The sequence below is a fragment of the Erigeron canadensis genome, chromosome 7 (genome assembly GCF_010389155.1).
Source record: "Erigeron canadensis isolate Cc75 chromosome 7, C_canadensis_v1, whole genome shotgun sequence".
NCBI lineage: Eukaryota > Viridiplantae > Streptophyta > Magnoliopsida > Asterales > Asteraceae > Erigeron > Erigeron canadensis.
In genome coordinates, this window is record NC_057767.1 from 25,994,463 (window position 1) to 26,021,489 (window position 27,027).

The 27,027-nt window shown below is 34.2% G+C and overlaps 3 protein-coding genes across 6 annotated transcripts; 1 reads left to right on the forward strand and 2 right to left on the reverse strand.

Annotated features, from left to right (window-relative positions):
- Nucleotides 1-374: 374 nt before the first annotated feature.
- LOC122606953 (protein NRT1/ PTR FAMILY 5.6-like) lies at nucleotides 375-7,043 on the forward strand. Its single transcript, XM_043779854.1, has 4 exons — nucleotides 375-556; nucleotides 4,345-4,562; nucleotides 5,071-5,618; nucleotides 6,020-7,043. The coding sequence occupies exons 1-4, from the start codon at nucleotides 433-435 to the stop codon at nucleotides 6,894-6,896; spliced, it is 1,767 nt and encodes a 588-aa protein (XP_043635789.1). The 5' UTR covers nucleotides 375-432; the 3' UTR covers nucleotides 6,897-7,043.
- A 475-nt stretch (nucleotides 7,044-7,518) lies between these two features.
- On the reverse strand, nucleotides 7,519-7,989 carry LOC122609172 (non-specific lipid transfer protein GPI-anchored 5-like). The gene is made up of 2 exons (XM_043782230.1): nucleotides 7,636-7,989; nucleotides 7,519-7,535 (listed from the first exon to the last, which is right to left on the reverse strand). The coding sequence occupies exons 1-2, from the start codon at nucleotides 7,937-7,939 to the stop codon at nucleotides 7,519-7,521; spliced, it is 321 nt and encodes a 106-aa protein (XP_043638165.1). The 5' UTR covers nucleotides 7,940-7,989.
- Nucleotides 7,990-9,159: 1,170 nt separating this feature from the next.
- LOC122607714 lies at nucleotides 9,160-14,762 on the reverse strand. Of its 4 annotated transcripts, none has more exons than XM_043780742.1 (8): nucleotides 14,610-14,762; nucleotides 14,341-14,482; nucleotides 13,423-13,524; nucleotides 12,817-12,941; nucleotides 12,217-12,500; nucleotides 11,644-11,734; nucleotides 9,856-9,929; nucleotides 9,517-9,609 (listed from the first exon to the last, which is right to left on the reverse strand). In XM_043780742.1, the coding sequence occupies exons 1-7, from the start codon at nucleotides 14,718-14,720 to the stop codon at nucleotides 9,894-9,896; spliced, it is 891 nt and encodes a 296-aa protein (XP_043636677.1). In that variant the 5' UTR covers nucleotides 14,721-14,762; the 3' UTR covers nucleotides 9,517-9,609; nucleotides 9,856-9,893. The 4 variants fall into 4 exon arrangements, 3 of the variants coding, with proteins under 3 accessions (XP_043636675.1, XP_043636677.1, XP_043636676.1); XM_043780741.1 differs by having other exon boundaries at nucleotides 9,856-9,936; XR_006325079.1 differs by having other exon boundaries at nucleotides 9,591-9,609; nucleotides 9,856-9,993.
- Between the last annotated feature and the right edge of the window lie 12,265 nt (nucleotides 14,763-27,027).

Here is a 27,027-nt window from a genome sequence, read left to right on the forward strand (position 1 = left end):
AGTCAACGAGAAGTGAATGAGGCAGGGCAGCACAAAATATAATTTTAAGTAATTATTCCATGGATTCTATTATCTATCTACATGAAAAAGAATTGCTACCACCGGTCCACCACTCTAGCTAGCGTAGAGGCATAAGTTTATACAATTGTACATTTGTACACATCAAAATTCACTTTCAGTGGAGAACTGTAGACACTATCTAGCTTTTTGCATTTTTCCTTTATTCATTCAAATTCACACTCATTTATTTTTCACTAAAAGGGTATCTATCTGTTATTTCTATATGGCTAATACGCACCTCAAAAATAAGAATTTAATTAGTAATATATATAGCCCACCACTAAAAAATTTCCACCATATAACAAGGCCCAAACTAAGCACAAACATATAGATAACATCTCCAATATTATCATTTTACATCACAAGTGAGATATGGAGAATAATGGAGGAGAAGTTGATGAGCAAAAATGGGTTTATGATTCTTCATTAGATCACAAAGGAAGATTACCTCTTCGTGCTTCAACTGGTGCATGGAAGGCATCTCTTTTCATTATTGGTAACAACTAACTCTATTTTTTTTATTCGAGATATATTCATTAAGTCACGTGGGCTTTACTCTATTTTAAATGATTTAAGTTATACTCCGTAATATAATATAATGTAATGTTTATATGCATGCACGGCATATATATACACCGAAAAAAAAAACATATATATGCAACGTAAATTTCTATTCAAAATGAAAATTATGATTCTTTGAAGTGATCATACAAACATCTTTTGTAATATCTTACACTCTTACATATAGTGACTGATCATATAGTGACTGATCAATTGTGGATCGCGGCATCGCGCCCAACTGCAAATGATTTTATAATATCTTACACGAGTCAGGAATTTTTTTTGCTGAGATCACCAAATGGTTTTAATGATACTAACAAACGTAAAAATTATACTACAAAACTAAATTACACCTGTATGAGGTTGTCAATTACCTTTCAATTAATTAAACATATAAAAATGATACTAAAAATATAGAGTTTTATAGATATTGTAGGGTTACCATGGCCATCCGTGACCACCACATAGCTCCACCACTGATCTTACACTCTGATGCATAAACGTATGCCTAATGCATTTAAATTTTGACACATTGATTCTACATCTTCTCTTTTATAATCTTAACATTGAATTTACTATGTGTCAATCCCTCATTATTAGGCACACTTTTAGCCTTGTATTTTAGGCATATTAATCATTTTTCATTTAAGTTTCTTATCAATGATTTCGTGTTTCACATGAGATTTAAATCTAGTTGATTAACATAGACCATGATATATACACAAAGGTATCCATGTTAATTAGGAGCTCTTATTTCTACCTTTTTTTCTTCTTATATACATACACCTCTTAAAATAGTAATTAGCGAAGGGTGTATTTAGAAATATAGAGATACCCACGTTATAAAATACGACAAACATATATTGTTACTGAGGTTGCAATATGTTATATTTATCAAACATCACATGCATGAATTTGAACCAAGTCAAAGTGCACCATGTAACTCATATTTTATTTTTGAATAAAAAACGATGAAAGTTATATATGCTTTTTTAAAAGTTTGAACATCTTTTAAGTCAACCACTCTTCAATTCCACTTATTTGATTAGAAAGTAAAATTACTACGATCCCATCACGTACACTACTACAACAAAATACATCAACTATACTTAATTTTGATAATTTTGTTATTTAGTACATGAGAGAAACTAATCAACTATGAAGCTTAAACTTGCATGTGTGATAGAATAACATTTAATCAACAACACGTTAAATCTATGATTCACATATTAATATATCAATTACAAGATTTCGTAGAGGCTTTAACTTTTAAATATCTAGATTATTATTTGATGGTAATATATATATATATTATTGTATTAACCATCAGGTAATAACCTAGTGACCATCAGCCGTCCCTTTTAGGAGAGACTAGTCTTGTCAAATTCAAACTTGAGATAATCAGATGATCATTATTAAGTAGTTACATTCACCTAATATTATGCACTAACCTGACTAAGAATTAGTGGATACCAAATGATACATTGAATCAGTTATCGTTTGAAAAAGGAAAGAAAATCACTAACTCTGATAATCTTTTTGAAGGTTTTTTCAATTTTCTTACGATGGGATCCAGCACAAGTATATATAGGCCATGCAATCACGCATGAGAGTGATTTTTTTTATTTTCTTGCCACATCTTTGGAAGAGCCTACCTGTCATGTTATGTGGCTTATACATAATCATAGGTGGTGATTCCATTATGAGCACTTAGTAGCCACTAACATGAAAGTGGGCATATATACATATATATATATATATATATATATAATAAAGTTGTTATCTTTTTGGTAGTAATTATATATAACTATGATGTGCATTCTCCAAAGATAAAACTAAATCTTGAGTTTGCATCACAATCAAAAGTGCAGGTCGTTTTCCATTTTTTCGAGTGGTTGACTTTACAGATTTCGATATATCTATGTATGTATCATAAGTATAATGGTTTAAGGTAAAATAAAACAAATATTAAGATAAAACAAATAAAACAATATGTTTTTTTTCACTGAAAATCACCGTGCATTAATTGCTTTGTGAATCTTTGTCCATCAATTTAACCATTATTTTAGTACTGATACGAGTATGATACGCGGTTTGAAACAAAATTACACGTACTGTGTATTATAAAATTGTTTGATCATTGCAGATATGAAATATTAAAGAAAACCGACAATGGGTTAAGGCTATATTTTTTGTTCACCTTGATGAAAATAATATGATATTTAAATTCCATTGTATATATCGTTACAAATAATGTTGCATTTGTTCACACTTTTAGTTAGCGTGAACAAATAAAAAATTTTGTCACGTTTTTATCTGTGTAAAAACATGTACAACTAAAAGTGTGTAGAAATTTTTACACACTAAAAAGTGTGTAGAATTAAAAGTTCACACATTTTAGTGTAGAGGAATGCAATATTATTTGTAGTGTATCAATCAAAGTGTTCATCTCTATTGTTTTTCTTAAGTTCTTCTTTATTGATAATTCTGGGCGTTGTACTCGATCATTTTGCGAGAAGAGTATTCGCGAGCTCGGAGTCAAAACAGGTGAACATGGGTTTCCATAAAAGTGCAACCCTGACTTCGACTCGCAGAAGACTATTTAATTCTTTTAACTTAATCAACTATATATGATACGTACACCTGATTAAATAAACAATTGTCACGAATAAAAAAACTGACGTGGCATGCAGCAAGCGATGGTGAAAAGATACATATGATGGCAATCAGGCCCGGTCTAGAACATGTGAAATCGGCTCAATTGAGCGAGGCATCAAAATTTTTAACCATACCTTAGTATATATTAATATATAGTGAGTGATAGAGAGATAGTATACATAAATTTAACCGTCAATGTGAATGTGTAATCAAAGTCCAGTAACAATAAATTAATGATGTGTATGTTATGTTATTAAATTATTAAGCCTATATCTTAAATTTTTGTGTATTAAATACTTTATCATCATCAATTTACATATAACATATGAAATCATTTATCTTTCAAAAAAAAAACATATGAAATCATTTAAACATGTGAAATCATTAATTACATTTATATATATACTATAACAGTTGATTAATTTACGATTCATCATATAAGATGATAATGATAATAATCTCATACCGAACATATATATTTCTTGATGTTAATTTGACGAGCAGGTCACAAAGAGCCAAAATTGTAAATCATTGTTCAAACTTGATTTTAGACATTATTATTGTCATAGTTGTTTTGATACTTTGATTAATATGTATTTATTGGCTAATTTATTTTAAATGAAATTTTTTGACGTTTAATAGGGAACTATTTCATATTCTCGAGCAAGGTACCTAAAATCCATGGGACGGGCCTGATGGCAATGATCATGTAAAATATGAGGCATAATTACAAGTATCACCAAAGCATGCTTGTATAAGGTTTCCGTTTAGATAATAAGATAAGATAAGATGGATGCCATATAAGCCCGTTTAGATACATCGTTAACAACCCTCGTTTTAGAAAATGAACTAACTCCTTGTTAGATATATAACAGATGTATCACCCCCCGTTCTACTTATATAAAATTTTGAAAGGTGAAAACAACGTTATGTTTTCATTGAAGGAGAAGTGAATATATATGAATCGAATAGAATCAATGTATATGTACTTGAGAATATGTCAACGATCACTACTGGTCATGCTTTATTTTTTGGTCATCTAATTCTTGTCTTTCAATTATATAGTAATCGAATTTGGTGAAAGGTTGAGTTACTTTGGGTTAGCAACAAGTATGATTATATACCTTACCAGAGTTATCCATCAAGATATCAAGACAGCGGCTAAAAGCGTCAATTATTGGACTGGTGTAACGACCCTGATGCCTCTTTTAGGAGGCTTTATAGCCGATGCCTACTTGGGACGTTTTGCTATGGTCCTCTTCTCTTCGGCTATATATCTCATGGTATGTAACTTCTCAACTTTAGAATATGCTTCCATTGTAAATAAACAAATAAATTCTAAACATGTTCTAGCTAGCTTGCATTTTCACATTGTAGGATATCCTTTCATTAATTCTAGGCTTATTCCTCTCCAAGGTTTTTATCAGCTTTATATACTTATGATTATGGTTCCTTTGAAAAATTACTTTTTCTAGTGTTATTTCTGGCGGGTCTGTTGACTTTCAGTTCACTGATTATTTTTCTCAGTGTTATTTATGTTTTTGTGGCTTTCAGCCCCCCTTACTAAAAATCTCAAAATCCGCCACTACTTTTATTGATAATTTAGAAACTTATGACTTAACTTTGAGTCAGTTTATTATTTGTGCGTGAATCATGTATTAGACATGAAAAGGAAAAACAACTACTATATCGGGTTGTTAATGAGCTGTAACATTTGTGGGCAAACGATTAATTTTTGAAATTTTTAAATGTTCTAAGCTTGAAACATGTACCTGCTCTTGTCAAATACAGGGTCTGGTTTTGTTGACAATGTCTAATATGATTCCGGGCTTAAAACCATGTTCAAGCCATGGGATTTGTGAAGAACCAAGAAAAATCCACGAAGTAGTGTTCTTCGTTGCAATATATTTGATCTCTATTGGAACAGGAGGACATAAACCCGCCTTGGAGAGTTTTGGAGCGGATCAGTTTGACGAAGATCATGAAACCGAACGAAAAATGAAGATGTCGTTTTTTAACTTGTGGAATGCAGGGCTTTGTGCTGGATTGTTGCTCAGTGTTACTGTTATTGTCTATGTGCAAGATAATTTAGGTTGGGGTGCCGCGGATATCATTCTCACCACTGTATTGGCTTGTAGTATGGCGATCTTTTGTGTTGGTATGAGGTTTTATCGATATAGAAATGCCACAGGAAGTCCACTTACGCCAATGGTTCAAGTATGTGTTGCAGCATATGCTAAAAGGAGGCTCCCCCACCCTTCGGATGCTACTTTTTTATATGAACTTCCAAAGTCAGAAAAGTCTCAACAAAGGCTCCTCTGTCATACCAGAAGCCTTAAGTAAGTAGCAATTTTCTGCAATGTCATTAAGTTTTTCTTATATTGAACAAGCAATGACATAAACCGAAAATGCATAAAATATAAAATTTCTAGTGTTACTCAAGACAACGAATTAGTCTTGTACTTGCACATATATTTTAATGCTAAGAGATTTGTCAAATTTAGACCTTTTTAAGTATGGTGAAATTGATTAAATCTACATAAATATCGGAATGTAAACAAAAAAAGTTGATTGTAAGGAGGCCGCCTAGAATGGCTTTCTTATGTAATTGAAGTTGAGTATACGAAGAGACATGTCATTGAACCCAAATTTACCTTTTAAAAAAGGAAACCCTGAGTGTTGAAAGTAATCTTATGCTTAGTTGTAGTTACTATATGACAAGCGAGCATTTCATGTTTAGGTTTCTTGACAAGGCGGCTATTCTTGAAGACGAAGAGCATTTTAACAACAACCAACATGATCCATGGAAACTATCAACGGTGACAAAAGTGGAAGAATTGAAGCTACTTATTAACATAATCCCAATTTGGCTAACTTCTCTACCGTTCGGCATATGTGTAGCACAAACATCCACATTTTTCATCAAACAAGCATCCTTACTCAACCGTGAGATCACACATAATTTTGTTATCCCACCAGTCTCCATATACGCTCTATCTGCTTGTGGAATGATCCTTTCGGTGTTGGTTTATGATAGAGTTCTTGTCCCTTTATCAAGAAGGTTAACAGGTACAGAAAGAGGAATAGACATTCTCCAGAGGATCGGAATTGGAATGGTATTTTCAATCATGACAATGAGCATATCTGCATTGGTTGAAAAAAAAAGATTAAATGGCGTACTAAGTGGTTCTGTATCAATGAGCGTATTCTGGTTAGCCCCACAGTTTATAATCATAGGAATCGCAGATGGGTTTACCTTAGTTGGTCTGCAAGAATATTTCTATGATCAGGTTCCAGACTCGATGAGGAGCTTAGGAATTGCATTGTACTTAAGTGTAATTGGAGCTGCAAATTTCTTGAGTAGTTTCTTGATCACAATTGTGGATCATGTGACCGACAAAGCTTTTGGCAAGAGTTGGTTTGGAAAAGACTTGAATCATAGCCGTTTGGACTTGTTTTATTTGGTCTTGGCGGTCATAACAGGCGTAAATTTGTTGGTGTACATATGTGTAGCAAGAAGATACTCCTATAAAGCTGTGCAGACAAGGTCTAATGTGGTTTTGGCTGATTTCTACGATGGCAACGCTCATTATCATCACAAAACTGAGAAGCTATAGTACTGTACTGGGATTTTAGGATATATCTGTAATTTGAAGTATTTGTATTAAGTCGCTAAATGAATGGACAGCATACATATCATTCTGTTAAAAACTCTAATTGCAGCAATTGCAATTATGTACTAATGTATTATCCATTTAGTAGTACTTTATCATATTGTTGTCTTATGATGAATACAACATGTATTTTACATGCGTTCTAGGCCGCAAGATATATAACAGAATATGTTTTATGACACGATTCCCAAATCAACTGCGTTATAAAACATTATATTACGGTTGCGGTATCCTTAAGTTTGCTTCTGCATCTACTCTTCTAGCTGCCTCTTTTGAATTTCTAGACAATCGTTTTTGTTTTCATTGTCCATAATATATAATCACATGTTTGGTTGTTTGGGTACTTGATTTACTACATTTTCGCATTATTGTAAAACATAGATATATAACAGAAAATCTCCAAGGAAACATGATTTAGGATAAGATCACAGTATTATTTAACATAAGAACAATAGTTACATATATTTGTAACGGTAGCCTTTTTAGCTATAAAAAGACTATCTAGCTATGAATACTGCCTTTGTCAACAGATGCCATATCTGATACTCTTCATAACTTCATTCCTTCATGGGAGAGTATAAGCTGCCAAATAGATAAGAATAGTTAGAAAGAAAAAAAAACACGAACAAAGTATAATATAATTCTATATATATATACATTCGGACTTGTTGCAAAAACTTACGTCCACATTTGTAGCCAACGGGGCGATGGGCAAAGTTGCATTGCTTAGGAATGGTCAGGGCAATTTTAGGGTCAACACCAGAGCTCTTAGCGGTATCAGATAGCATAACGGCACAAAGGCAGCTTGGGTTTTGCCCAATGATTTTCACTTGAGCGCAACAACTATCTGACACGGCTGCTTTTTCATCTTGAGCAGCATTAGCACAAGGTGCTAGCTTCATTGCTTCATTGTCCGGGCTAGATTTCCCACATGCACCTCCAGCTCCTTCCACAATTGCGATTCCTAGAATCGCAGCCAAGCCCATAATTTAGAGGATTCTCATTGCGGTCTTCATTATCTTTTTTAGTTTTTTTTTTTCCCTTAGTTCTTATACATTCAAGATGATTTCATTGCTAGAAATTCCTAAAATTTATAGTGTGAAAAAAGTGTTGTTGATTGGAGCTAGCACATCATGTTCTCAAATGGAAGGAGCACTAAAACAATATTATTGGACACATAAGGTGTTAGGTTAAGAAACCATGGCGATATTCGATTGGCTATTTTCTTAAACATCTTCCAAATGTAACTCTCTTAACAAACTAACTTGATCTCAAATTTCGTTTGATTCAGGATCATCCACATCTTATAAGTGGTCAAATTATGAAAACCACCAACACTTTATTTAAGGTATCGGGATAACCTGAAAAAAAAAAAGTTGAACATGGTACTCGATCATCATTATTACAAGATTGTTAATTTTTCAAAGGGCTGATTTGAATTATATATGGTTTGTCAATTGCTTTGTGAATTCATTTGCTTACACAACTTCACCCTACGGTTTTCATAAAGATATTTTCCAATAGGGTTGTACCCATTATATTGATAAGATCTTTATCTCGAAGAAATCTATCTGGGCTTTTCACTTCTCATATTTTTTAAAGTGATATGTTGCATACTTGATATTCGTATAGTTTAGGAGTAGTACATAGGACCAGAATAGATTCGTTAAGCAAAAAAAAAAAAAAGATTTTTGTTTATATAACCAATGTCTTACAACCATTGTATTAGCTACTTCAAAGACAAATGACTTGTTTAACATTTTTTGTCATCATCTTAAAAGAAAGTACGACTTTGTAATTAATCAATGTTTAATTTAAGGAAAAAATCATAACCAAGACAAATCACATAGTCCAGTTTTCAGTTTCATTATTTATATTTGAGACATTGGACTTGTTTAGTGATCGCACAAGTTTACAAAAGTTGCACAATTTTAACAAACATCAAGTAGACTAAATTACAACTTCGTAAGCCAGCACACTTACATGGTACAAAAGTTGTTGGAACCAAAGTCTCATATGACTCATTAAGGGTAACGACACCACAAACCCCGAGTTCCTTGAAGTGCAAAAGAGACATTATGATTAACTAAATAGCTCAATCAGTTTTTGGAAATTTCAATGCAACAAAAAATCATCAATAGACCGTAGTTCTTACGATATAGTTCATTATGATTAACTAAATAAGAAATCTATGATTCATGAGAGATAGCCCATCAATGGTCCAGATTCAATATCAACATTTAAACACAGATACAACCTGGAGGATAGCATAAACTGCAATGTAATTATGTAACTGAAATTGAATACGAAGTTAATTAGAAATCTGCAAATTAGAAGGAAGTGATACACACAACATCTCAAACCTCCCATTTTCCCAATTTCTGCTCATATCCACTCGGACTTTGAAATTCAAAGGGCTATTCTTACCTGTACACAACAAAGTTTTCAATAGTACTAACCAGAGTGAGTAAAAGTTTAGAGCTGCCAGACGTTGGTCTTCCATGGCTTCATTTGCCTTTGTGTTGGCCGATTGACCACATGATTGCTTTTTGTAGCTAGAGTGAACACTCTCTGCTTTAATGTTTCCAAGCAAGATTTCTGCAGCCTTGTTTTTGACAACTACTGGAATATATATGCACTCATCCCATACATACAGCTGCATATCATGAAAGTAGAAGATTTCAAAGATAACAGATAGTTAACGAAAAAACACACACTCTTTTTCAACTTTTTAAAAACCATTAACATTTAAAATAAACTTAACGTTCCTATGAGGCTTTTTAGTATTGAATGCAAAATTGCAAATTACGGTATATGATCATCGTTAACTCTTCAAATACAATGTACATCTTGAAAGGGACAATGTAGTATGAAAGGAAAACAAACATCTTAATATGGTTACCATTTAAGATTCTTGGATAACCTCAGGATAACTGCATATCATACAATATTTATATGGGTGCCGGCAAAAAGGATCTGTAGACTTTTGAGAGTCAAATGCATAGCTTGTCAACCTCAATATCAATAATCGCTTGAATCACTGATAACAAAAAATTGATACTTATGAATCGAGGTCTTCCAAAAAGAAAACCAAAGAAAAAAAAATTAATCTTGAACTTTTTCAGATCACTTAACTTGGATAGGCATTGATATGAGTTCAAATATATTAATGTTTATGTTAAGTGATGTAGCCCACAGACATTTTTCTGGTATATCAGATATCCAACTATTTTGAGGCAATTTATTGGTAAAATGTTGCAATTTTGTACTTAATTTACTAATTTAGTAAAATTTACCAAACATGCCAAGAATCCGAAGATAAGAGAAACTGGAGTAGAACGACATAAAACATAGAAGACTCGTATGATATGGCCAGAATGAGCCATGCGACGTGGCAAGTCTGCGGCCACAGCTATGTCCTGACACCGGGCATGGCCCAATGTGCCACATGGTGTGGCTCCACTCTCTTCTTCCCCTTCCTCATTTCATTTGCCTAAAAATAGAAGGTACATTTGGTGTTTCCAGAGAGCCTATCTCTAATTTCTTTCTAGTGTACTTCAAACATATTTTTTTGACTAGGTTGGATTTAAGTTTCAATATTAGATCGAGATCCTAGGTTTTGAAGATTTGTCCCATTATGTGGTTAAATTAGTTTACAAAAAAGTTACACTTTTGAAGTGTGTTTCTATCACGTTTGATGTGCACTTTTATTTGAATCATGAGTAGATCTTGTGGTTAATATGATGTAGATGATGTTTGGATAGGATTGGTTTGTATGTCATCGCTTGACCATTTTGGAAATTTGTGTGTGTGAAATGTGATTGTGGATAAAATTGTGGCATCTGGTTGCAAGTATTCCCTGAAGTTTCAAGTCTCAATCCATTGACTCAGCTTAGAGTTAGAATCTACTTTTGCATTCAACCAATCTTTTAAAAAAGTTACCATTTCAAGATATACGACCATTTTGTCACTAAACAGTAAAGCTTAAATTTTTCTAATCCAAATTTACTTTATGAAAAGTTTCACTTGCGGACGCGGACCTAGATATCTAAATTTATTTTTGGGAAATGAAGATTATACAAGGCACGATCTTGATTCAATAGGCAAACTAGGACCTATAACTTAGATTGTACTTTCACTCTACAATTTTACTTACGTTAACCACATTCGGAGACCTCCTGGTGTGGTTACAAATTTACAATCATAATGGATAATTATAGCAGAACAACTTGTTTTGACTGAAATTGATTGGTAACAGTCACGTTCTTTTAACCGAGAAGTATAGTATTTCAGATATTGGATCTATCATCCACAAGCTAAGACAACTCAATTTGTTAAAAACGTGCTTTTCTATCAGTAAAGCTAATTGTAGGGGCCATCAAGTTCAGATTAGTTTTAGAATGCAACCTCTAGACTAATGGCCCATTTTCAAGTTTATAAAATCAAAACTAAATCCGTTTGTTGTACTAACGGGAGAATATCTTCATAGACGTTAAGTAGAGGCTACGGAAATTGATCTATAGACGGTAAAAGCATAAAAATGTGCCACCTTCAAAAACTATTGATTTCAAAGTGGACTATAGATAAACAAAGAAGTCAATAGGAAGGTGTATAACAAGAAGTTTAAAATGAAAAGAAAAAAAAAACTACATAATACATAAATTGTGATTAATTGAGAAAGTAGACATACCACAAAAGGTCTGTATATTAAGCTTACAACGTGGAGACGATTAGAGCTTTTTCCACAATAAAGTGGAACAGCTTCTTGCTCTATTCTCGATCTGGATTCACAAAATATAAATGACATCTAAGTATGGTTACAGGGAAAGAAATATAAAATCTTAAGGTGACAACTCCAACCGATTTACTCATGAAATGGCTGATTCTGTCTTATGTTTTATTGTTCGAGGTTCAAGAGGAAGAAGAGAAGAGGAACCACCGCCCAATGGTGCTTTTACGAAAGTACGGTCACCCCTCCCGGGTCAAATCAGAAAGCTTGGCTGACGATTAAGTCAAATGGGTAGAATTTGTACAGGTTGAAAGTCGACCGACGCTAATAGCTTCCCCCCTATGCCATATACTTTGATAAGAAGAGATAACTATTGCAGTGACATAGTTTTTGTAATCCTATTAAACACATATATATAACTATATATAGAAGTGTTTATGGCTAAACCCAAAATCTGAATCTATATGGCCAGTTACCCTACCCACCCATTTGCCCACATACACAGGACCCTATCATGGAAAGCTTTATGCATACCCAAATTCAGAATTTAACGGAGCACCGCATAACTGACAACCAGTACAGATGAGATCTTCAACTAAGTTTCGATAATCAGATGTGAATATTCTGCTTCTGATAAACATTCTTTCATCTGTAAACTCGGAAAGATACATATTAGTAACCGGAAGAAACATTTCACCAACAGAGGCAAACAAAGATACTGTGCATGCATCCTTTATATTAGATACTTCCAGTAGAGATAGATGCTCCTTCTTTTGAGTCTGTTCGGGGAATTTCCAGTTTGCAGTTTTAGGATTCCTCTGCATAGAAAAGTATACATATTAAAAAAAGGTTAGACTTCGAAATAATAGAAGAAGATCAAACACTAGATAGTATGTTATTATCAGCAATCCATAGGCAACAGCATACTTAAGATTACGTTGTGGTCCACATAAAGAGTTGTTAGGCTCAAAAACATGACAAATGAGACCATGAGGGAGCTTGTATATATATATATATATAAAGATATGACTACCTATTGTAAAAGGTCATAGATCAAGCCTTATCTGTTTACCATTTCAGGGGAAATTAATAACTACAAAGCACAATTAAGGAAGTGATAATCAAAGAAATTACCTTGGAGGTGTGAAATGCATGCTTATCAAGAATAGGTTCCACACGCAGCACCCATGTGATAACTTTCTTAAGCTTTTCCTTTGTTGCAATTCCAATATGACAAGCCTTTATCAAGTTGTCTACACCTATACAATATAGTAAGAGCACAGTTTTTTTTTTAGAACGGCTGTAAAAGCACAGTTTAGCAGACACCAGAACGAACAATTATTGAGCAAGCCTTATTTATTCTGATGAGATACTAAAAGTTGCAAAAAACAAATGGAAGATTTTCTTTTGATTCATACTTGCACAAGTTGAATCTGTGAGGCCAGTTGACACATGTCATTACAGATGCTAGTTGCATACATATATCATATGACATAGGTCGATAAAATAAAAAATAAGTCCCACCTATTATATCAGTTTTGAGCCAGCTGATATTTTGTTTAACCCAAATAAGATCAAAAAATTCAAAAATATATTAGTATGTTCCTCCTCAGTCATAAGATAATTCCATACTGGAAATCTCTATATATGTATTGATTAATGGAGAATATTGACATGTAACACAATATAGTTTCGTTGAAATACAACTTAAAAATACAATAAAAAAGGAAGAGTAAAAACCTTCAGAAGGTATTGATTCATAAGTGTCGACCAAGCATTGTAAGGATGACTGCTGAACTGTTCTCGCCTCAACAACATCTCCATATCGTGTCACTTTTACATCTATAAAGCAAAATATATGAAGTGAAAAATCTCATCCAACACATTAAGCATATTAAGTTGATCATGTGAGAAATTCCACTTTCACTACAAATCTTATATGCATATCAAAATGTATCACACTCTCGACTATGTTAGTCCCTAGTCCCCGTGCAAAAAAAAAAAAAAGACAGTTTAAAGTAGTTTTAAAAACTTCGCTAATTTAGGTGTGTTTTAGCTTATCTATACTATTATATAAAGCATTTTGTCCTTTTTGAAAATTTCAATTCATGATTTGAAGTACCTAAAATACCCCTTTTATTTATTCACTAATTTAAACATCCTTAGCTAATATACCTATAATACCCTTTCTCTTTCCTCAAGTCTCAACCAATCATCTTTTTTCTCTCTCCTTCGTAAATCATTTATTCCTCCAATTCATTCAAAATATTTTATCTCACAAACCGTACATCGATAAATTATAAAAATTATATGGGTGTTCTTAAAATTTCATGCTCTTTCATTAGAGATGTCATTCGATATACTTTCGAAGAATTTTTAAATCCGAGGGCGGAGCCCTTACAGATAAAACATTTGGCTATGACACTCTATGACTTATCATCTCCTATGACCTCTCACTCTTACCATCTCACCGCCGCAATGCGCGGGCACTTTCCCTCGTTAAAAGTAAAATAATAACGCATGGTTCTAAGCCAGTTGAGTGCTGATTATTTGTTGAACCACTTTTGAGACATAAGCACTCGGTTTTCAGGTATTTGGGTTTCGGGTAGTGTTAAAATCAGAGTTAATCCCGCACACAAGTGAAGTGAAACAACTTACTATGTAATAAAACAATACTGCCGGCCTTTAACAAGGATTCCATGTGTTTTTGCCATATGGAAACAGCAAAATATCTACGGGTATCATCTCCTACTTGAATGTCTGTCCTTATTACTTTTCCACCTGTTGAACTGCTTTTATACTGCATTATCATTATTATTATCATTACATTACATTACATGAAACAAAACTAAACAATTACTTACTAATCATCGAATAATTTTAATGATAAAAAAAACAATACTTTGGATGACAATGAAAAAAGGAACCTGAACAGGAATGGTCTTATGAACAAAAACAACAACTTGAACAAAATGGCCAGTGTGAGAAGCTGCTTCTGATAGATCGATTAATGGTCCGTACCATCCAATTGTTGCCATGTTCCTAGTTGTGTACTATTGTTTTTAATTTTGGGGAAATCATCAGCAATCGGATTTGTGAAAGAAAAAAATATGAGAAAATATCGCAAATGGTGCTTGTGGTTTGTCACTTTAGCATTTTGCCACCTGTTTTTTTTTCGTTGTTAATGATTCCTGATTTTTTCGTTTTCGTTCTCATAAGCCTCTGGCATTAACTTCTGTTAAATTTGGCCGTTAATTGCCTTATGTGCAATGCACATGAGGGCATATTGGTCCTTGCATCCTTTCTCTAATCTCTATCAATTTTCAATCATCATCATCTTCATTTCATTAAAACTATTACACAACCTTAAATGCAAACATTACTTTACATTCAAATTCTAATAATAACAGTCGCTGGAAAATGGACTAATATAAAAACAATTAAATAAATAAAAACTGCAACTCGCCGGCAAATCAAGAATGCAACAAACAAACGACCAAATTGGCACAAAACGACCAAATGATGATGATGATTGAAGATTGATAGAGATCAGAGAAGGATGAAAGGACCAATATGCCTTCATGTGCATTGCACATGAGGCATTTAACAGCCAAATTTAACAGAAGTTAATGTCAGAGGCTTCTGGCAACGAAAACGAAAAAATCAGGCACCATTAGCAATGAAAAAAAAAACACAGGGGGTAAAACGCTAAGTTGACAAATTAACCACAAGGACCATTTGTGATATTTTCTCAAAAAAATAAAATCGTTTTTGCTTCCAAAAGTTACAGCCGGCAGTCATACACAAATTTTTGGGTGAGTTTGGGTCAATTCTCATGGAGTCGACATGTATGTAAACGGGTCGGAAAAACAATATTTGAGAAAACGGGTCCAATACTCCACTAGGACCGTTTCCGGTTTGCTGTTGACACCATAAACAATAGTCAAATACAAGTACTTTTAAATTCTAATTATAGTTTGGAGGGGGCAGGGATCCACACCTTTCAACAAAAAATAGTCAAATTCGAGAGAGAAAAAAAAACAAAGCTTTATTGCCTAGGCCCTCGTAAGTCGTAACAAAGAAAACAAAAATATGGTTAGACCCTTAAAAGTTGACCCTTATGCAACATATTATATAAGGCTCTAACCATTTATTGAAATTATGATTTGAACGCGTTTTTTACCGAACGATTTTAATAATACTAACAAGCGTAAAATTAAACTACAAAAATTCAATTACACTAGTTTGGGGTTGTCGGTTACCTTAAAACTAAATAAACTAATCGAAAGGGTGGTTATCATGACCACCCTTGCCCACCACATAACTCCTCCATTGAGTTTACTATTACCCCGTACGAAGTCGATTATGTTTATTGTAGAATTGATTTTCTTTAGAAAGAAAATGTAATTAAATAACTAATATTAAGACCTTTATTATGGGGAGATGGACATTAACTTCAATCTTTACTACTATATAAAAACTAGATTAGATTAACACCTGGTTCATGACTGAGTCACCCTACCAACATATAAACCCATATAACCTATAGTCAACCCACCAACCCATAAGACTTGAAATCGACCCACAATATAATATATTATAATTCTATATAAACAGTGGAAGATTTTGACATGTGCAATATAGGTCAGTGCACAGGGTCCTCGCTTTTAAAGTGGGCACCCATTTTTTAAGACGGGCCACATTTTTTTTGAAAGTTCTTAGTTTTATATTAATATAATTTAAATATTTATTATAAATTTATTATTCTCATAATTTATCAATATTAAGAAAAAAATTAAATGCAATTGAAATGGATATTGAACCCGTATTTCTTCAAAAGCGTATGATTCACAAAAAAGACAATTTGATGAGAATCCAATTGATGTAGATGCTTCATTTTCTCTCAAGGAGTCATTTAATGTGAATTACTTCTTGTACATTGTTGATCAAGCCTCTCTTAAAAGAAGATTCGAACAATACAAAGAGTATGAAAACACTTTTGGCTTCGTGTCTAATTCTAACAAGTTGCACTCTTTTGATCACAAGAGCCTTAATGCATGTTGTCGTCATCTAGAAGATGCTCTCTAAGAATGGTGGACAATCTAATATCGATGCAAATGAACTATACGTGGAGCTGAAGTTGCTTAAGAATTTACTACCTTGTAATAATATGGGAGCAATTGAGATTCTACACTATGTAAAACGGGTGGATTGTTTTCCTAATGCATGTTTTGCATATAGAGTGATATTGACTATTCCGGTGACCGTGACAAATACGGAAAGAAGTTTTTCAAAACTTAAGCTATTAAAGTCATACTTGCAGTCAACAATGTCACAAGAAAGGTTGAATGGATTGGCAATGATAGCAATTGAGAATGATTTATTATATAGTATTGATTATAAAAGTTTGATCAATGATTTTGCTTCAAAGACGGCTCGAAAAAAGACATTATTCAACCAAAAATGAAATCAATGGTAACTTCTAACTACCATTATGATATAAGTTTGTACACCGAGAATTACTCATTGTATTATATGTGGATTACACGGAATAGGGTTGAACCCTTAAAAAATTCAAATTATGTGAATGATATACATTGGCATTTCAAACAAGTGATGAGCCAATCTCACTTACTCTTCATCCCTCCAGAGCACATGAGAAACAAAGTTTCCCACCCTAGGACAATTATCGTCGCCTTAGGTTCGCTAAGAAGAATACTCAGGAGATGATGGTTGTCACAGTTAAACCCGTATCATAGCCCTGTCATTTCATGCTTAAATATTGACGCCATCCATGAGACCGAAACAAACAAGTCTTCGCGTATCAACAATCGATCAACAAATAAAGCCAGATTTTGATATGTAAGTGCATACAAGCCACTATTTTTTAGATCAGTTGTCTTTCAGATTTTTTTCCCCTTAATATCCATAAAAGCATAACATATATGTAAGGTTTTGATATAGGCTCAGATTTATTAAAGAATCACATACAAATAATATGGATATATATATGATCATTATCATACTACATATTGATTCTTGCATGAGTTTCATTAAGAAAATTATAAATAGTTGTTGTCTCTCGTTATAAAATATACAAACAAAAATGCAGCACCTTGTGAATTTTAGTACAAGTTTAGATCTTGTGACAATAGGGTTGTATTCATATGGATCTTTAAACAATGCTGGAAACTAAGGGACTAATCTAAGCCCTTGGATCAACCATCATCAAATCTAATCAAACATGATTGACTACTCCGGTGAATTACTCTGGCGACTGTGCAATCATATTTGATTGGTGAAGCCAATCAAGCTTGATTGGTTACTCCAGCGGATTACTCCGACGACTGTGCAATCATATTTGATTGGCCGATCCAATCAAGCTTGATTGGTTACTCCGGCGGATTACTCCGACGACATTTTCTAATCATCTTTGATTGGTCAAGCCAAATCAAGCTTGATTGGTAATCATTAAGACACTAACGCCGTCGAATCTTCTCCGGCGACTTCTCCGGCTAATCAATTTCGTTTTCGGGTGGATACGGAACGGGCCAGAGGCCCTTATCCGTTCTAAACTGACTGTCAAGGGACGCATATGGGAATGGTATGGATTTGATGGGCGGCGATCCAAGAGATGGTGGATTGTGATTTTTCCGGCGACATGTGATTTTTCCGGCGAGCTTAAAAACAGTGTTTATTGGCTAGGGTTTGTGCGGAATGTGTTTCTGAGTGATTTGGTACAAGTTTCATGCATTAATTCGAAGAAACAACAAATCTATAGTGTTTTTTAAATTTTTCCGGTGAGTTTTTCAAGTTTTCCGACGAGTATAGATCGGATTAATTTCTGGTCAGGGTTTATTCGCGGTGTGATTGTGAGTGTTTTGGTGTAAGTGTGATGTTCTAATTCGAAGGAACGAAGGTTTTATCGGTGTTTGAAGGTTTCCAGTGAAGTTGTTGCATTTTCCGGCGGTTGTATCGCCGGAGAAGGAGGAGGAGTTGGTCGCCGTCGCCAGTCAGAGATACAGGTGGAGATCGCGGTGGTTCAAGACCCCGTCTCCGGAAAAACGGGAGATCAGATTGTATGTGTGTATGTGTGTGTGTGTGTGTGCTTGGTGGGGGAAAGAGACGAGAGGAAGGGGAAGGGAGGGAAATCAAGGATAGGGATTTATTTTTGAAGGGATAATTCAATGGCCAAGATTTGTCCCCTAGTTTCCAAGGAAATTTTAAGCCTCAAATGAACAAAACTCCGTGACAATATCTAAAACATAGATTGCATGTGCGTTTTAACCATATGGAAAGCTTGTGGCTCAAAAATATTCTGCAAATCATTATAACGTACTTTTTATAGCCAAAAAGTGCGTTTTAACCATATGGAAAGCTTGTGGCTCAAATATATTCTGCAAATCATTATATCTTAAAAGTCCCACTTAGTGACATTATTTAAAGGTCAATAACAAGATCAGCAATTGTTGATGGCACTATGGAAAGACATGCATAAGGCTTCTCCTTTGAATTTTATTTTTTCAAAGTAATAAAGAACAAAAATTTCTCCTTGTTAGGCCAACCAAATTAGGGACACAAACTTACATATATGTGTAAGATGGAGAGTCTCAGTCAACTTGATATATATAGATATATAAACATATTTGTGGTCCGATCACTAAGACCTTTTGGTTACGGCCGGTGATTATTCCTTTTCCGAGGAAGTGGTGACTCCTTCTTTTTCGGCGAACGGTGAGTGATGGGGTTTCTTCCTCTAAATGGCGGATGGGGGATGATTAACGTTTATTTTGTGATAAAATCCCCTATCAAAAGACCATATTTCAATGTCTAAAATGAGTTAATATTCCGGAACTATTGGTACTTATGAGATTCGATATATATATATATATATGCAGGTTCACGGAAGATACGAGTGAGGATAAATGGCATCGAGCAACTCAACATGAAGGCCGACGAAGTTACAAGACACAATGAGGTAATTTGGGAGTCGAACAAAGCAAATCGGACATCAGCAGAATTTGCCAGCGCCGCTAGTCCATCAGCAACAGGACCCAACGCCGTTGGGGCCCATCCCTAGCGACGTTGGGCAGTCCAGTTCAGCAACCGACTTAAACCTCTATTTAAGCCGAAGTAGCCTTTAAAACCCTAAAATAGACCCGATTCAACAGCCCTAGCTGCCCACATTAAACCCTAGGTCGACTTTGTAGATTCCAATGAAATTTTGGAGCTTCTAACGCCTTCCGATCTTCAACTTCTACATAGATCTACTCTTTTATTTACTTTCGTTTGGTAAACAATGTCTCTCATCTTTTTAGACTTTGTTATTCATTTAATAATGGTAGGCTAATAGGATGAATACTTGTTTGGATTGATGTGATCATGTAGACTGTTATCTATTTTACAGTGTTTGTTAGATCTGTTGGAGTGTGTTTTACTGTTTATCGTAGATCCATGTTTTACTAGTTCTTCATATTGTTATTTGTTCTATATCTGCATGTATTGATTTAATTCTGATAATCGGTCTATAATCATACACTAGGATTAATACATAAAGATGGAAACACTAGTCGGTCTTTAACTAGTTGTAAAAGGTGATTCACTTATAACTGAGGGATTGATGAGCATCCATTTTGTGATAAAAACCCCTATCGAAAGGCTTCATTTCTATATCTAAATGAGTTATTATTCCGGAACTATTGGTACTTAATGAATCGTACGTTTATGCAAGTTCATGGAAGATGCGAGAGAGGGTAAATGGCATCAAGTGACTCAAGAAGGAAGCCTATGAAGATTACAAGACACAAAGAAGTGATTCGGGAGCCGAACAAAGACGCGAAAGCTGCAGCAGGAGTCACCAGCGCCGCTGGCCATCACCCAACGCCGTTCCTCAATGAGCCAGTGCCGCTAACCCATCAGAGCCCAGGACTAGCGCCGCTGGTCAGCCCAGTTCAGCAACCGACTTTCACCTCTATTTAAGTCGAATTAACCCTCAAAACCCTAAGGGAGAGCCGATTCAGCAGCCCTAGCCGCCCAACATCAACCCTAGGTCGACTTTGCAGATTTCCAGAAGGTTTTGGAGCTTCTAACGCCTTCCGATCTTTATCCTCGGTCTAGATCTTGCTTTTCTATTTTACTTATTTTATTTGAGCAATGTCTTTCATCTTCACAGACTTTGTTATTCCTTTAATAATGTTAGGCTAGTAGGTTGAATACTTGTTTGGATCAATGTGATCATGTAGACGTTTATTGTTTTATTGTGTTTGTTTAGATTCTGTTGGAGTGTGTTTTACTATTTATCGTAGATCCATGTTTATTAGTAGTTCACCTTGCTATTGGTTATATATCTGAACATATTAGTTTAATTCTGATGATTGACTATGATCATACACTAGGACTAATATGTTAGGACAGAAAATGACTAGTCGGTCTATAACTAGAAGTAAAAAGTGATTCACTTATAACCGAGGGATCCAGGACCATAGTAATTAGGATAAATTGAACATGAAGCTTAACAATGTCAGTCGCGATCCTTTGACTTGGAAACGAGCGTTGTGGTCACCGGAGATAACTATATCTGGCCATAGCTTAAGAGCCGCCTAATTAAAAGATGAATTAGTAACACAAACTTTAGATCATTAATGCTTAAACAATGAATCTAGCGAGAATTTGTTTATAGGGTAGTGTGAGTCTAACGACAGCACTATTAATTAGGGGAAGTGAATATGAGCCTTGATGAAGTTTCCAACAGACTAGCAAACCAGTAGGATAGTATTTGGTCGTACCATGAGATCGGAGATGCCAAACAAGTATTTTAATTTAATTACTATTATTAGCTTTTCTTCAATACTTTCAAACCTAGCCTATCACTGAATAAGCAGTTGCGGCTATTATATTTACTTTAAAGTATTCGTTATTTAGGAGTTAGTGACAAACCCCCAAAACAACTAGAATTACACATATTACTAGATTAGGTAAAACAACGCGTCCCTGCGAGAATTTGTTTATAGGGTAGTGTGAGTCTAGCGACAACACTATTAATTAGGGGAAATGAATCTACGAGAATCTGAGCCTTGATGAAGTTTCCAACAGACTAGCAAACCAGTAGGATAGTATTTGGTCATACCATGAGATCGGAGATGCCAAACAAGTACTTTAATTTAATTACTGTTATTAGCTTTTCTTCGATACTTTCAAACCTAGCCTCTCGCTGAATAAGCGGTTGCGGCTATTATATTTACTTTAAAGTATTCGTTATTTAGGAGTTAGTGACAAACCCCCAAAACAACTAGAATTACACATATTACTAGATTATGTAAAGCAACACGTCCCTGCGAACGATCCTGTAGCTTATCACTAGATTATACTACATTGACCGGGTTCTCTACTCGTTAGTGTGGTGTATTTTAAGATAGTTACTTGTACAACTTATAAATTTAAAGACGGAAATAAAAACACACATCAGAGATCCAGAACCGTAGTAATTAGAACGGATAGAACATGATGCTTAACAATGTCAGACGCGATCCAGTGATATGGAAACGTGTACTGTGGTCACCGGAGGAAATTATTATCTGGTCATGGCTTAAGAGCCGAGTATATTAAAAGATGAATTAGTAATCCGAACTTTAGGTCATTATTACTATATAACAATTGAAGAGACGTTTTCTACAGTAAACTTTTTAATTTTTTCCTTTTCACCACTATATTTTTAGTTTTTCTACTTTTGCCACAAAATACTACTTCTTCTATTGTTTTACACTTTTACCCTTCTAACTTTTGCCACAAAAGTTTCATTCTTTTTACTTTTTATCACGAAAACTTTATACTTTTTTATTTCTGTCACATAAGTTTAATTTCTTTTACTTTTGGCAGGAAAGTTTTGTTTTATTTAGTTTTTCAACTTTCGTTTTTCTAATTTTGCCACGAATTCTTTTTACTTTTTATCACAGAACTTTTAAACTTTTACTTTTTATCATATAACTTTTATTTCTTTTACTTCTTGCACGAAATTTTTGTACTATTTACTTTTTAAACTTTTGTTTTCCTAACTATTGTCACGAAAGTTTCATTCACTTTACTATCACATTAATTTACTAAAGTTTTCGTCCTTTGACTTTTTGCCACATCATTTTCGTTTCTTCAACTTTTCGTACAAAAGTTTTTTTTTATTTACTGTTTACCATATAACTTTGTGTTTTCGCCACATAACTTTAAATTTTGTAACCTTTTTCACGAAAGTTTCATTTTCCTTACTTTTCACCATAAAACTTTTGGATTTTTTCCTTTTGTCAACGAAGGTTTATATTTTTAACTTTTTACCACATAACTTCAAATTTTTCAACTTCAGCCACCAAAGTTTCATTTTCTTTACTTTTGACCACATAACTTTTCATTTTTTAACTTTTGCTATGAAAATTTCTTTTTATATAATTTTTTCCACCTGTGTGGATGTTACATAATGTCTCCCGGGGCGACGCCCGGGGACAAAAAACTAGTTAATGCTTAAACAATGAATCTAACGAAAGTTTGTTTAAAGAGTAGTGTGAGTCTAGGGACAACACTATTTACTAAGGCAAAGTGAATTTAACGAGAATCCAACAGTCTATCAAGTAGTTAGAATGATATCTGGTCGTGTCTTGGGATCGGAGATGCCAAACAAGTATTTTAATTTTATTACTATTATTTTCTTTTTCAAATCTTTTTCAGACTAAGCGTCTCGCTAAATAAACGGTTGCGGCTTCTATTTTACTAAGCGTCCTTTGACAACCTCCAACCGCTATAATTACACATATTACTAGATTAGGTAGTGCAAGCGTCCCTGCGAACGATCCTGTGCTTGGGATTATTACATGTGAATGTAACTAACTATGACAAAATATTTATGTGAAGTAAAGAGCTTGTAAAATGTCTATGTAATATAATGAACTTTCAAATCCTGGTTATTGGATGTACCCGGATATATGTGGCAGCCATATAAGCTGTCCCGTATAAGTTTTTGATTGGTTAGGTACATCCAATAATCGAGATTTGAAAGTTCATTACATGATATAAATATTTTACAAGATATTTACACAACATAGACATTTGGTCATATTTAGTTACATTCATAAGTAATATATAAAATATAACTAAAGTGCAAAAGACAAAAACCCTCAAAATAGAGAGAGGGAGTTTGACCCAAGCACAAGAAGGAGGAGGAACTTATTGATTGAGAAACCTAAAAAATCCCCTTTATTTGTAAGGGTTAAAACCCTTGGGGTTTTCTTTAGGTTCCCTGTGTGGGATAGGAAAAGGAAGTTACCAAAAATCATTTTCCTTCCCCCCTTCCCTTTTCATGACCGATCTAAGGGTCTCCCCATGGGCCCATGGTGCTTTGGTACCCAATCCGATTTTTACCCGATCTGCGGTTTTGACACGAAAATCATCCCCAAATCTATTTTTGGAAAGTTCTTATATTTTATTTTTACATATGTTTACAAGTTCAACTAGTCTTTAAATGTTTTTCACGTGTGACCCTTCTTGGATCATATATAAACGACTGTATAAATTTCATAGAGATGTTTCCATAATTCTAACATGGTTATATCTCAAACTCATTAGACGATTAGAGCAACCATATATATATACATACATATGTATGTAGGGTAACATTTCAGTGAGAACAGTCTTAAAATAAGAACGGTGAGAACACTTAAAAAACATCATTTTGATGCATTAAAAGTCCATAAAACTAACATAGTGCTTAACTAATTATCATTATTTAAGTGTATAACAACACATTGGCCTGTCAAAATCAAGAAAATCATGTTTTTTGTTTTGTGTATCCATCTTGGATGCATATTCTTCAAAATAATACATCCACCAAAAAACATGATTTTTTTGATTTTGACGGATCAATGTGTTGTTAAACACTTAAATAATGATAATTAGTTAAGCACTATGTTAGTTTTATGGACTTTTAATGCATCAAAATGATGTTTTTAAGTGTTTCTCACCGTTCTTATTTTAAAACTATTCTTATTTAATTGTCCCCCTATATATATATATATATCAGAGTAGTTATTTTTGTATTTTCCTAGCAATTCTCCCAGCATTTTCGGATGCATTTTCTAAATAGAAAAAGTCAATAAATTTTCCCAAACATATTTTCTAGACAAATGAAGATTATCAATATTCCTCGACATATTTTTCAGACGAATAAGGACTATAAATATTTTCGGACATATTTTTTTGTATGAGTAAAATGTATAAACATGCTCGAACACTTTGTCACGAGCAAGTACATTTTAAATCATGGTTAAATGTGTCCATGTTAAAGAACCTTCTACAACTTTGGTTTTCACATTTGAAACAAATAATACAGGTGAGTTTCTCATTGACAGATTAAAATCGGAGTTCTTTGGGGGAAACATCAACCTTTACACCTCAAGAAGGGATTCATCTATTTTCATTTTATAAAATGCATTCTCTTCGCCAACACTCCTCACCGTCTTTTTGCAAGTTTTGCTCTCGCTTACTTCCACTTTAAGATATCAAGAAGGATGGTTCAGTTGTTCCTTTTTTTTCATTTCGAATATTTAACTCGTTTATTGATGATATTCTTAATTTTGATGGGGATTAAACCCATGTTATATATATGAGATACGTAATCTTCTTATTCAATGTCAAACACGAAAACAGGATCGTTTGTCTTCACATAGTTAATTGTACACAAGAGATAGCAAACATGTTAGCAGGAAACCTCTTCTCGTTTAAGATCTGTTTGCCTTGTATGTTTAGATGATCGACCGTTGTCATCATTGTTGATCTAAGGACCGCTTGGACCATTCGAGGTGTGACATTGTTAACCTTGCCGCAATTCTGGTAATGTATGGACTTGCCATTCAGGTACCAGACTATACTATAAATCCCGAATCTGCGTCCACATGAATTATTTTTACTCATGGTATAATGATATCGAGCTTAATAATCCTTACGCAAAACTTGCTTGGACCTCTTGATGAGAAAGAGGCCACTTCAGGTTGTGTACCAACACCCATTACCACTCCTGAAAACTTGATAGTGGCAATTGGTGAAACTGATGAGTTAATATACTTTTGTATTTCTCTTCCATCTACCTAGTTTACGGTCGAAGCCATAAAGAACATTATCGCTTGACATTATAAAATACATGTCATACTTATCATTCATGAGTATTACACCAATTCCTCCCGTTTTCTTAACTATTATACCAACATCACGAGATGATAGCTTCCCAATTTCCTCCCAGAATACAATTTTCCCCTTTAACTTTTTTTTTTTCTCTTTAGATCGCCCATGTTAATGGAAATGAGTAGGTATGAGCGATCGTGAAAGTTCTCTAGCTCGATAATTGATTTTCCCTTGATAGAAAGAATCGTTTCCAGCTGGACGATTGCCCTTAACTGTCAACAGTCCCAACACCAACGGTGAATATCCACGGGGCATCATTAACTAATGTACAACGTGAATGAGACGAGGCCACTTTGGGTAACATGGGACCAGGACGTTGTACATTAGTTAATGATGCCCCGTGGATATTAACCGTTGGTGCTGGGACTGTTGATCAATAGTTAAGGGCGACCGTCCAATTGGGAAATGATTCTTTCTATCACGGGGAATCAATTTTCCAGTTAGAGAACTTTCACGATCGCTCATACCCACTCATTTCCATTAACATGGCCGACTGAAGGGAAAAAAAAAGTTAAAAGAGGAAAATTGTATTCTGCAAGAAAACTAAGAAGCTATCATCTCGTGATGATGGAATAATTGTTAAGAAAGCGAGAGGAATTGGTGTAATATTCATGAATGATAAGTATGAAATGTATACTATAATGCCGATCGATAATGTTCTTCCTACTTCAACTATAAACTACAAAGATAGAAAAGGAATTCAAAAATATATTAACCCATCCGTTTCACCGATCAAGTTTTCAAGGATGGTAATGGTGTTGGTAAAAAACCCGAAATGACCTATTTCTCATCAAGAGGTCGAAGCAAGTTTTGTGTGGGGATTATTAATCCTAATATCATTGGTGCAGACACCAATTCATGATTTATAGTAGAGTATGGTACTTTAATGACATGTCCACACATTATCGAAGTTGCGGCAAGATTAGAAATGTCACACCCTGATTGGTCCCTAGAGGTCCTTGGATCGACAATGATGACAACGTCCAACCAATCTTAGACAATAGGAGTTTTTGTATTGACATGTTTGCTATCGGTTGTGGGCATTTGAACTATAAGAAGGTAAACAATCCTGGTCTCGTGTTTGACATCGAACCTGAAAATTACATATCTGATATGTTTGACACGGGTTTA